General features: G+C 35.1%; 1 protein-coding gene across 1 annotated transcript; it reads left to right on the top strand.

The window, feature by feature from the left end:
• The first annotated feature begins 11,022 nt into the window (after window positions 1–11,022).
• Window positions 11,023–12,204, top strand: LOC124941364 (F-box/kelch-repeat protein At2g44130-like). Its single transcript, XM_047481677.1, has 2 exons — window positions 11,023–11,691; window positions 11,759–12,204. The coding sequence occupies exons 1-2, from the start codon at window positions 11,071–11,073 to the stop codon at window positions 11,801–11,803; spliced, it is 666 nt and encodes a 221-aa protein (XP_047337633.1). The 5' UTR covers window positions 11,023–11,070; the 3' UTR covers window positions 11,804–12,204.
• The last annotated feature ends 666 nt before the right edge of the window (window positions 12,205–12,870 follow it).

Raw genomic sequence — 12,870 nt, 5'->3', positions numbered from 1 at the left:
CCATGACGATCTCTCGGGAGTGGGAAGTAACCACTTGCATGTTGTTGGCTTTGTTTTGTGACATTTTTACCAAAAATGATTGTGGAAGAGAAGAAAACTCTAGGGTTTTAGAGTTCACACGAAGATGATCGCTGGGAAAAAGAGAAAGAGAGAAAATGAACAGTTTCTTATGAAAATGAAGAGTGGGATGGATTTGTAGCGGGAAAAATGTATAAAATATTTCACAGAAATGAAGCGATTTCTACTTCATAGAAATTAAAAATTTAATGAAGTTAGCTTCGCAAGGTTGATTTCATAATTTCATAAACGAAGCAAATTTCGCAGGGTTGAGAATTTAAAACAATAAACGATGCTAGCTTCACAGATTCTGTTTTACATGGGGCGATAGAAGCACCGCTCGAAAAGCATCTCTTCATTCAGTTTTACATGGCTCCTATGCGAAGGATGCTTAGAGGAAAATTTATAAATGATATTTTATTTAAAAATAAAGTAATTGAAGCGAAGTATGCTTCGTTCCCGACCTTTGATGAGTATAATTTTTTAAAAAAAATTCTAATTAAAAAATAAATAAATTTGATGAATTTGTGTATTTACATGCATCAGTAAATGCTTTTACATAAAAGGTGAATTGTCTTTTCATGGACTTATTGAGGGTTTTACATGAGATTCAGGGGATGAAAATACCTAAGGCTAAGTGTGTTTCGCCCTGACAAAAGGCGGACCTGTTCATTCCGTTTTACATGGCTTCTGAGCGAAGAAGTTTCGTCCGATTCTATGAAGTAATTCAAACGAAGTATGTTTCGTTCCCGACCTTTGATGAGTATATTTTTTTAATTTTTTTTCAAATTAAAAAATAAATAAATTTGGTGAATCTGTGTATTTACATGCATCAGTAAATGTTTTTATATAAAAGGTGAACTGTCTTTTCATGGACTTATTGGGGGGTTTTACATGAGCTTCAGGGTATGAAAATACCTAAGGCTAAGTGTGTTTCTCACTGACAAAAGGCGGAACTGTTCATTCCGTTTTACATGGCTTCTGAGCGAAGGAAATTTCGTCCGATTCTATGAAGTAATTGAAACGAAGTATGTTTCGTTCCCGACCTTTGATGAGTATAATTTTCTTAATTTGTTTTCTAATTAAAAAATAAATAGTTTTGGTGAATTTGTGTATTTACATGCATCAGTAAATGTTTTTACATGAAAGGTGAACTATCTTTTCATGGATGTGTTGGGGGGTTTTACATGAGCTTCAGGTTAAGAAAATAACTAAGGCTAAGTGTGTTTCGTCCTGATAGGCGGACCTCTTCATTCCGTTTTACATGGCACCTAGGGAATGAAGTTTCGCTCCGTATCTCATATCTGTATACTGTTTCACCCTGATAGGCGGACCTCTTCATTCCGTTTTACATGGCACCTGGCGAATAAAGTTTCGCTCCGTATTTCATATCTGTATACTGTGATTACTTGGCGCCTGAGTGAAATGAGCTTCGCTCTGAAGTGATACCTGCATTCTTTTTGAAATGGAACCCAGGGAAGGGAGCTTGACTCCAAATGTTAACTAGAATTCCGTTAACGACGTTTAGGTAAACCCGGATAGAATTCCGGATTCCGGATAATCCCTCCCTCCCTTCAACCCAACTTTGCTTTATTATTAAAATAATGCTCATAAGATTTCATTGGTCCGCAAAAGGGTAACACTGAAATCGGGAGCAGAAGATCCGGCTTGCTAAAAGCACTGACACATAGACGATGGAAGATTGTTATTGTATAGGCAATTTAAGGCACTCACAGAGAAAATTGGGAGTGAATATGATTGAAATTATGCTTAGTCACTCTTATTTATCGATTTCGAAGCACTACAACCTCACACCAAGGAGGCAACCCTTTTGCTAGTATCCAACACCACAAGAAGCTTGACCGGACCCCTTCACCAAGAGAGAGTAGTATCCTTTTTATTATTGGGTCAAGTCGAAAGTGTGTTACTAGCTATTGGGCTACAATGTTGGGCCAACAAATACCTAACAATCGCCAATTTATTACCATCAAGGCAATAAAGAGAATACCCAAGGTAAACTTGTGTCACAAAGATCGGGGGCTAGATCACCAAGCATGCCAAAAAATCACAAAGATCAAACGTAAGAGCACAAAGAATGCGAAAATCACAAATATCGAAGGCAATATCACAAAGCATGTCATGTCCACAAAGGACGAAACTCAAAAAATTTACCCTAAGTCAAAGTTTAAAATCCTTTGACATGAAATAAAATTTTCAGCAGGTAAACACTTAGTACTCATATTAGTAGGATTAAATTTCGAAGGAATTTTCTCCAACTTAACAATGTCTTTTTCAACAATATCCCGAAGGTAATGGAACTTAACATCAATGTGTTTAGTTCTATCATGAAAAAACAAGATTTTTACATAGTTGAATAGCATATTAACTATTAGAAAACACAACCACATTTTTGTCAAGAAAACCAATTTTAGACAAAACAACTCTAAGCCAAATTGCTTCCTTAAAAGCTTCAGTGGCAGCTACATACTCAGATTCTGTAGTAGATAAAGCATCAATGACTTGAAGGTAAGACTTCCAACTTATGCAAGAGCCACACAAAGTAAACACATAGGAAGTAGTACACTTTCTATTAACTCTATCGTTAACATAATTGAAATCCACACAACCAACCAACATAGTACCAACATAACAATTAGAGAAAGTCAATCCAACATCAATAGTGGTTTTTAGATATCTCGAAAGTCATTTCAAATCATTCCAATGAGACATACCAGGGTTAGACATAAATCTACTCAAGCAACTAACTACATATGTAATATCAAGCCTAGTGTTAATAATGAGATACATAACAGATCCTATAGCATTAGAATAAGGCACATTCTTCATTTCAGTTATTTCAGTTTCAGTCTTAGGAGAATGATCCTTACTTAACACAAAATGGGAAGCAAGAGGCACATTCACATATTTAGCATCAAACATAAAAAATTTACTCAAAATTTTAGTAACATAGGCACTTTGATTCAACACAAGAGAAAATTTTGGTTTATCTCTAATGATATTTATGCCCAAAATCTTCTTAGCATCACCTGAGTCTTTCATATCAAAATTTTCACAAAGCGATTTTTACACATGCACAACAGACTTCTGACATGGGCTCACAATCAACATGTCATCCATATACAACAAAAGAAATATAAGTACATAGTCTATATATTCTTGAAGTAAAGACAATGATCAGAAGGACTTCTTTTAAACATCAAAGATTACATGCACTTGTCAAACTTGATATTCCATTACCTAAGAGATTGTTTTAAACCATACAAGCATTTTTTTAACAAACAAACATGATTAGACAACTTGAAGTCAACAAAACCCTCAAGTTGATGCATAAAATATTCTTATCAAGTTCACCATATAAATAACAGTAGTAACATCAATTTGCTTCAATTCACAATCAAAGTGAGCAACTAAAGGAATCATGATTCTAACAGTTGTGAATTTGATAACATGAGCAAAAATTTCAGCATAATTTATTCCCTCCTTTTGAGTAAATCCCTTGGCTACTAACCTAGCCTTGAATCTAACTTTTTCAGACTCTTGTTTCACCTTATACAATCACTTGCAATCCACTAAGGAGCAATTATGAGGTTTAGGAACAAATTTCCAAGTATCATCGATTCTCAAGGAATTCATCTTATTATTCATAACAACAATCCATTCAGCACAAAACATAGACCTCAAAGTTTCTTTATTAGAGCTAGACTCATTACAGTCTATGGATTCAAACGTGTAAAAAGAAAATTTAAACATATTACAATCATTCAAATTATCATCCCTAAATCTAGCAGACACTATAACAATTTTTCAACTTCTATTCCTAGAAAGTTGATAGTCAAGCAAATCATGTGAATCAGACAACACATTTGAATCATGCAAATCATCAAGAAAATCATGTGAATCATACAACACATTTGAATCATACAAATCATTAATATCATGCACATTATCATGCTCCACCTCATTGGGAACATTCCCAACATGTTCAGCAGGTTGATCAACAAGTACTTGCAAATGCTCCACCTTATTATGAGCATCATTAATAGGAGTAGGGGACATAAGAAAACAAGGAAAGTCATTCTCATTAAAGACAACATCTCTACTTATCACAATCCTAAGCTCATATTCACTCTTATCCCAAAGTCTATACCCTTTTACCCCTTTAGGGTAGCCAAAGAACACAAATTTCTTGGACCTAGGATCCAACTTGTCAACCTTCTCATGCATATATCCAACACAACCAAAATATTTCAAGTTGCTCAAATCAAGAGGTGTTAGGATTTGTATCTCCCAAATCCGACCTATTTGAAACAATCTCTAAAAATGCAAGAAAGAAGAATACAAGAAGACACAGATTTATAGTGGTTTACTCAAATTGAGCTACGTCCACTTCAACCACCACCAGATTTCACTATGAAAAAGAAGAAGGAATACATAATTTTTTGCCTCACACTTTATCTTTCTAGAATTCTGTCTTAACAATGTAAACCCTTAATAATCACATATTTATATGGTAAATATTCAGGTAATAAACCTAAATAACTTTGGTCAGGCCCAAGCCCAAAACTAAAAAGAAAAACCAATAAACTCTAATTAACAATGTAGATTTTATTATAAGTGTAGGCTCCATAACTCAACAATCTCCCATTTGGAGACTAACTTCATCATCTCTCGATCAATAGTGGTTTTCCGTCCGGTGTTTTAACGAAGAAGACCAACTAAAGTTGCACACAACTTTATTTTCTCATTTGTCACAGATTTCGTCAACATATTAGCTGGATTCTCACTCTCGGAAATCTTCTCAAGAGCTAATACTCCATCTTCTAAAGCTGACCGGATGAAATGATAACGAACTTGTATATGCTTCGTCCTGCCATGATAAATAGGATTCTTTGCCAAATTAATGACACTCTGACTGTCGCATCACAACACACTTCCCTCGTAGTCTTGACCTAATTCTAGCAAAAAGGGTTGTAACCACATCATCTCCTTAGCAGCCTCTGTCATAGCACATACTCTGCCTCACAACTAGAAAGAGCAACAATCTTCTGCAATTTTGAAACTCAACTGATTGCAGTACCTCCCAGAGTATAATTGTACCCTGTTGTGCTCTTCCTACTATCAACATCACCACCATTGTCAGCATCAACATATCCTTTCAAACCCATATTAGACTTTTGAAAACATAAAGCGAGACCCGTACTTCCTCTTAAGTATCGTAGTATTCACTTTACTACTTTCCAATATTGTCTACCCGAGTTGCTCATGAACCTGCTAATAACTCCCATTGCATGTGCTATGTCTGGTCTTGTGCAAACCATCACATACATAATACAACCAATGGTAGAGGCATACAGAATAATGTTCATGTAACTTTTCTCCTCCTCTGTTGAAGGCGACTGATCTTTAGATAGTTTGAAGTGACTAGTTAAGGGGGTAGTAACTGATTTTGCATCATACAACTTAAACCTGCTAAGAACTTTCTTCACATATTTTGTGAAAGCTTGAGAACTTCTTCATCCTTGAAAATTCTCATCTCAAGGATTTGTTTTGCAGCACCCAAATCCTTCATTGCAAACTTTTTAGACAACTCTTTCTTGAGTTTGTTAATCTTATACAAACTTTCACCAGAAATCAGCATGTCATCAACGTAGAGGAGTAGAATAATATATGATTTATCAAACCTCTTGATATAGTAACAATGATCAACTTCACACCTCAGAAAATTGTTACTTTTTATGAAGCTATCAAACTTCTTGTACCATTTCCTTAGAGCCTGTTTCAAACCATACAGACTTTTCTGAAACTTACACACAAGATCATATTTTCCTTTGATTTCAAATTCTTCTAGTTGTCGCATGTAAATCTCTTCATCTAAATCACTATGAAGAAAAAATTAGTTTTGACATCCATTTGTTGAAGATGAAGGTCTTCTTTCACAACAAAACTCAAAATAGTTTGATTGTCATCAATTTAACTACTGGAGAGAAGATCTCATTGTAGACAATACCTTCTTTCTGTTGAAATCCTTTCACAGTCAATATTGCCTTGTACCTCATGATTTTATCATGTTCTTCTTTAATCCTGAAGATCCATTTGTTGTGAAGTGATTTCTTTCCCTTTGGTAGCTCAGTGAGCTCCCAAGTCTGATTCAACGTCAAATAGTCCATCTTATTTTTCATCGCACACTCCCACTTAACCGATTCATCAGATTGTATTACTTCCTCATAGAATTCAGGTTCACCTCTATCTGTCAACAATATATAGTTCAGAGATGGAGACCATCTCTCGGCTGATTTCGATTCCTTGATGCTCTTTTCAACTGTATAACTAGTGTTTGTTGATTTGCCTCTGGGGCCACGTTCTCAACGATTTCATCTTCAACAACACATTGTTCTTCTTCGACAGTCTGTATATATTCATTTGAAAATTCTCTCAAATCGATTGTACCAGTCTCTTCCAACTTTGAATCACCATCTGATGTCTTCCCAACACAATCTTTGTAGAGAATCTGTTCATTGAAGATAACATTTCTATTACGAATGATCTTCCGAATTTGATTATCCAATAAACGATAATCAAACTCGATATCACCATAACCAATAAAAAAACATTTATTAGACTTTGGATCAAGCTTGCTCCTATCACATTCATTAATATGAACATATGATAAACAACCAAACACTTTAAAATAAGAAAGGCTTACCTTTTTATTGCTCCAGGCTTCTTTAGGAATTCTAAATTCAAGAGGAACAGAGGGTCCCCTATTTTATCAAGTAGGCAACAATATTTTTAGCTTCTGCCCAGAAGGTTTTAGGCAGCCCTGTATGCAATCTCATGCTTCTAGCACGCTCGTTCAATGTTCAATTCATTCGTTCAGCTACTCCATTCTCTTGAGGCGTTCGGGGAACAGTCTTCACCATACTGATCCCATTCATAGCACAATACTCTTTGAAATCTGAATTGATATATTCACCTCCGTTGTCGGATCTCAAGCACTTAACTTTATGATTTGTTTCATTTTCAACTAAAGTCTTCCATTTCTTGAAAATAGGAAATACTTTAGACTTGTGCTTCATAAAATATACCCATACCTTCATGTCGAATCATCTATAAACGTCACGTAGTATTGTGATCCGCCAATAGAAGAAACATGTGTAGGTTCCACACATCAGTGTGTACCAACTCTAGCTTTTCTTTCTTGAGCTCCTTCCCAATCTTGAAGAAACTCACCCGTTTCTGTTTTCCAAGAATACAGTTTTCACATAACTGATGTTCAACAGACTTCAGTTCTGGAATCTGTCCATTCTTCAAAATAATTTTTATCCTTTTTTCGCTCATATAGCCCAACCTGTAATGCCACAACTCGTTGTTCTTCGAGTCATCAACTACAACAGCAATTGTTTCTCTACAAGTTGAAGTCGTATATAATGTTCCAGTTTTGTGACCTCGAGCAACAACTATTGCTCCTTTAGTCACCTTCCATGCACCATTTCCACAAATGAAATTGTGACCTTCTTCATCAAGCTGTGTAACAGAAATCAGATTGTGCATTAAACCTGGAATGTGTCTCACCTTATTAATCTTCCAAACATAACCATTTGTCATCTTCAATTTCATGTCCCCCATGCCAACTATATCTAGTGGCTCACCATCTGCAATATATACTTTTCCACAGTTTCCAGCCACGTAATTCTCTATAAATTCTTTGTGAGTAGTGGTGTGGAAAGACGTTCCTAAGTCCAAAACCCATGAATCTATCGGGCTATCAACAGACATAAGTAAGTCATTAGTGACAGATTCAGTAATAACGTTGGCTGCATAATTTTTATCATCACCGTTTTTCTTCGGTGCTTACAGTTCCTCTTTAAATGACCCTATTTACCACAATTCTAGCACTAAAATGTCCGCCTAGACTTAGACTGACTCCTCCTACTCCTTGACATAGATCTGCTCTTACATCGGTTGAAATTTCTATCATTACCTCTACCCCTATTTTCCACATTCAGAGCAGAACCTTTGAATTTTTCACCAGAATCAATTTTACGAACCTCTTCAGTTAGAATACGATCTTTAACTTCAACAAATTTCAGTTTAGCATTTCCAACTAAATTACTAATTGTTGTCCTCATAGGTTCCCAACTATTTGGTAGAGATGTTAACAAAATCAGGGCACTAACTTTATCCACAAAATCAATCTCAATAGATAGCAATTGATTCAAAATTGTATAGAATTCATTCAAATGAGTAGTGACAGAATTACCATCAACCATTCTTAAGTAAAAGAGTTTTTTCGTTAAGTGTACATTGTTGTTAGTAGATGATTTCTCATACATATCAGAAAGAGTTTTCATCAGACCCATAGTGGTCTTCTCCTTTAATACATTGTGAGCAACCGTCTTGGCTAGCGTCAATCAGACAACTCCCAAAACCTGTCTATCAAGGAGTTTCCATTCAGCTTCATCCATCTTCTCTTGTTTCTCACTCAAAGGAACATGAAGCTTCTTTCCATAGAGATAATCTTCAATCTGCATTCTCTAGAAGGAATAATCTGTCCCATCAAATTTTCCAATCCCATGTCCTGTTCTCACTTGCCATCATTTCCAATACTCAGATCTAGCCTAGCTGCTCTGATACCAATTGTTAGTATTTGTATCTCCCAAATCAGACCTGTTTGAAACAATCTCTAAAAATGAAAAAAGAAAAACACAAGAAGACATAGATTTATAGTGGTTCACTCAAATTGAGGTACGTCCACTTCAACCACCACCAGATTTCACTATGAAGAAGAAGAAGGGATACAAAGTTTTTTGCCTCACACTTTATCTCTCTAGAATTCTGTCTTAACAATGTAAACCATTAATAATCACATATTTATAGGGTAAACATTCAGGTAATAAACCTAAATAACTTTGGTCAGGCCCAAGCCCAAAATCAAAAAGAAAACCCAATAAACTCTAATTAATAATGTAGAGTTTATTATAAGTGTAGGCTTCATAACTCAACAAGAGGTTTATCTAAAAACACAGATTCATCACATTTTCCTCCTAAGGGAACACTAGGGGACATATTTATTAAATAAATAGTAGTGTGCAAAGCATCCCCAAAAACTTCTTAGATAACCCATATGATGCTAACATAACTCTCACCCTCTCTAGAAGTGTCACATTCATGCTCTCGATAACACCATTCTATTGTGGTGTGTACGGAATAGACCTATGTCTTTTAATACCCCAAGTAGCACATAAATCATTCATCTGTTTTTTACAGAACTCAAGATCATTATATATCCTAAGAGTTTTGATTCTCTTACCTTTTTTATTCTCAATCAAAATCTTTCACTCCTTAAACTTTTCAAAAACATCATACTTATTTTTCAATAGTAACACCCAAATTTTCCTAGAGTAATCATCAATGATGGACATAAAATATTGGATTTCATCATGTGTAGCAACACTAGAGGGACCCCACACATCAACATGTAATCATTAAAAGATATCAGTACACTTTGACACATTTGGGTAGGAGGAGATGAGAAAACTCACCTTATGTTGTTTTCTTAACACACATGATTCATAGAAGGGGATGGGAGGACAATTTATCATTACCAAAGTAACCACTTTTATGCAAAATCTCTAGACCTTTGTTACTCATGTGACCTAATTTATTATGCCAAAGAACAGATTTATCATCAATCACAGAGTTCACAAAGTCACAAGTATTCTCAACATGACACACATACAACTTGTTCATTCTTTTAGCAATGAAGATAACAAGAGACCCACGCAATATTTTCATAAAACATTTCCCCCACTTTCCTTCCAAACCATCATTATCAAGAGATGCAAAAAACAATAAATTATAATGCAAGTCAGGAACATGGCTCACATTCTTCAAAGTAATACAGAACCACAAGAGAACCTTAGACATACATCACTTATTCCTAACAGATTGCAATTTTTCGAATTTGTCATAGACACAAAATCACGCTCAATCTCTTTATAGCTAGAAAACAAATCTCTATATGGAGTCACATGGAAAGTACAACCAGAGTCAACTAGACAATCAAATTTGCACAAAGAATCAGATAACAAAGAATTCAAGCTAGCATAATTACATATATCATTAATCATAAAAATATCACCCATATTACCCTCACAAACAACCACATTAGCATTTTCAACATGTTGATTTCTCCTAGGCTTAGTACAGTCTTTGATAAAATGACCAAACTCATGACAATTATAATACTTTCTAGCACTAGACCTAGACTTAGACCTACCTTTACTAGCAAGATAAAATTTCTTACCAGAATTCCCACTACTGACATTCTTTTTGGCACTCGACCTACCTTGAGATCTACCCCTCACATGCATGACTTCCCCACCAGACTGTTTACCCCAGAGTGTCTCTAATCTAATTCCTTACTCTTAAGACCATTGCCAACAATATTAAGAATAACACTATCTCTACCATACTTAATGACAGACTTCACATCATTAAAAAATTAGAAATAACATTCAACTAGGAAAGGGAGCATACTCATCAATGTTCTTATCACCACACAACTTAATATCATAAATAGGTTTAGTGAAAATATCTAGATTATCTTTAATGTCTTTGAACATATCCAATCTAGATTTGAAATTTTTTTCAAGTAAGAATATTATAAAAAAAAACAAAAAATTAATAACTCACTTCTAAATAAAATAAATATATTTTAGTATATTAGTTAATAAAATTATTAATTTGATAGTATAATGATAATAATATTAATATAATATAGAGAATTTATAAAAATATATATATATATATAATTTATAAACTAAAACAAAATAAAATTCAAAGTAGGCCTAGTAATTTGATATGTGGGCTCAACAAGTATATCAACCCATTTGAGATTGATGTTAATGTGCTTAAATACCTTCACCGAACCCTAAATTATCATCTCAATTTAACTTCTCTCCCTATATGCCGCAGTTAGGTTAAGTACGCATGGCAAAACCTATAGATGTTTTGCCTGAGAGCTTGATTCTTCAGTGTCTGGCTCGTCTTCACCTCAAGGATTTACCTGTTGCATCGCGTGTCTGTCGTAAATGGCTTCATCTTATTGGAACTCGTCATTTTTACTCCCTTAGGAAACAATTGGGATATACGAATCAGGTGGCTTGCTTGCTCCAGCTCATTCCTTCGCAAGTATTCTATGATCCCAAATATGCAATCAACGTGTTTGATCCGATGAATCGGGAGTGGAACCGACTTCCTCCGATCCCTAATTTCACCAAGAAGCTTCCTTGCACCACTTTGATTGCTAGCTCAGAAGGGAAACTCATTGTGTTTAGCGAGTGCGATACGGAGATTCGTGACCCAGAGATTCGTGACCCAGTGAAGTCAGTGTTCGTGTTGGATTTTGTGACTCAGCGTTGGAGGAAAGGCAAGGGCATGCCTTCAATTAGAAGTTCAATGTTTTCCACCGTGACTTCCCAATGCAATCGGGTATTCATTCGCGGTGAAGTCTGTCGAGGAGAGGGTACGGTTTGGGAGTATGATGCGCGGAAGGATGAGTGGACCGTGTTGCATCGGGTGAGAGGCAATGTGCAGATCATGGGGATGAAGGTAATTGGAGAGGAATTATGGGTTATAATCAGTTGCACTAACTTGAGAATGTCTATTAATGGTGCAGAAGTGTACCATCTTCAAACTGGGAAATGGAGGCAAGTTGAATTGACTTGGGGAGAAGTTAATGAGTTATTGTCTCTTTGCACTGACTTTGAATTGTATGAGTTGATGAAGAAGCTGTCCGAGAATAATAACTTCAAGGTCTTAGAAAAATGTAGTCGACTTCAATTGGGTAAGCAAAGTTTACTAATGTCCCCCATCCTCGAGGAGGGTGGTTATCGTCTGGATGAATTGTTTTTCATGCAGGACCAAGATGGTAATTTTGAAAGAATGCATCCCCCTAGTTCAATATTTTCGGAATATGTGGAATCAAGTTGTTGTGTACAACTCTAAATTTTGTAAAACTCCCTACTATTTAAGAGGGTGATCTTATCTTTTGATGAAATGAATGTTTATTACACTGAAAAGTGCTGCAATGAATGGGAGGATTTACATAATATGATTGGTCTAATTAGGTATCTTAGTTGTTTTTGCATTTAACTATTAAATTAGATGAGACCTGTAAAGATAAATCATTTCTGAAGCAACAACATAGACATAGCAGCAATATATAATCAATCAACTTCCTCAACTAGCAATGATGGGGTTACACACTTTTCATTTCCTTCAGCTTTTCCTCAAACACATCCACCTTGGTTGCCATCTCATTGTCTTTCAAACATATATGCTTCTATTTTGTCATGTATTTTCTTCATTTGGTTCTCATTCGTGTTCTATACTTTTTCGAGATCTTGCACCATCTTATTTATCTATTTTGGTGTTAACTTTCCTTTCTCATTTATTATTGTCATGTCATCCTTTTCTGTTGAAACTTTTAATATACCATATTTTCCATATTGAAACATACAATTCAATGATTTTTCAATCATCTCTTGATGCTGGAGAATTCAACCTAAATTTTCCAAGCAAGTTATTGTTTTTGGTTATTACTCTTGCCTTCAAAAACATCATCAAAACCTTTTTACTTTTGTCATTGCTCTCTTGTCCTCAAACATATGAATTAAAACTTTTTATTGGTTTTGGTTATGAAAGCATGTGAAAAATGAGAAATTCAGATCACTTACAAGTTGACAAATTAAAATAAAAAAAAATCTAAAATAAAGATTTATTTCAATT

This window comes from Impatiens glandulifera, chromosome 1 (genome assembly GCF_907164915.1).
Source record: "Impatiens glandulifera chromosome 1, dImpGla2.1, whole genome shotgun sequence".
NCBI lineage: Eukaryota > Viridiplantae > Streptophyta > Magnoliopsida > Ericales > Balsaminaceae > Impatiens > Impatiens glandulifera.
Note: the sequence above shows the minus strand (reverse complement) of the source record. Positions and strands in the feature narration are given on the sequence as shown.

Bases quoted from the DNA above. Each gene is read 5' to 3' on its own strand.
- LOC124941364 (XM_047481677.1), top strand. From the start codon at position 11,071: ATGGCAAAACCTATAGATGTTTTGCCTGAGAGCTTGATTCTTCAGTGT. The intron at 11,692-11,758 runs GTAATTGGAGAG...TTAATGGTGCAG, and splicing joins TGCAGATCATGGGGATGAAG to AAGTGTACCATCTTCAAACT.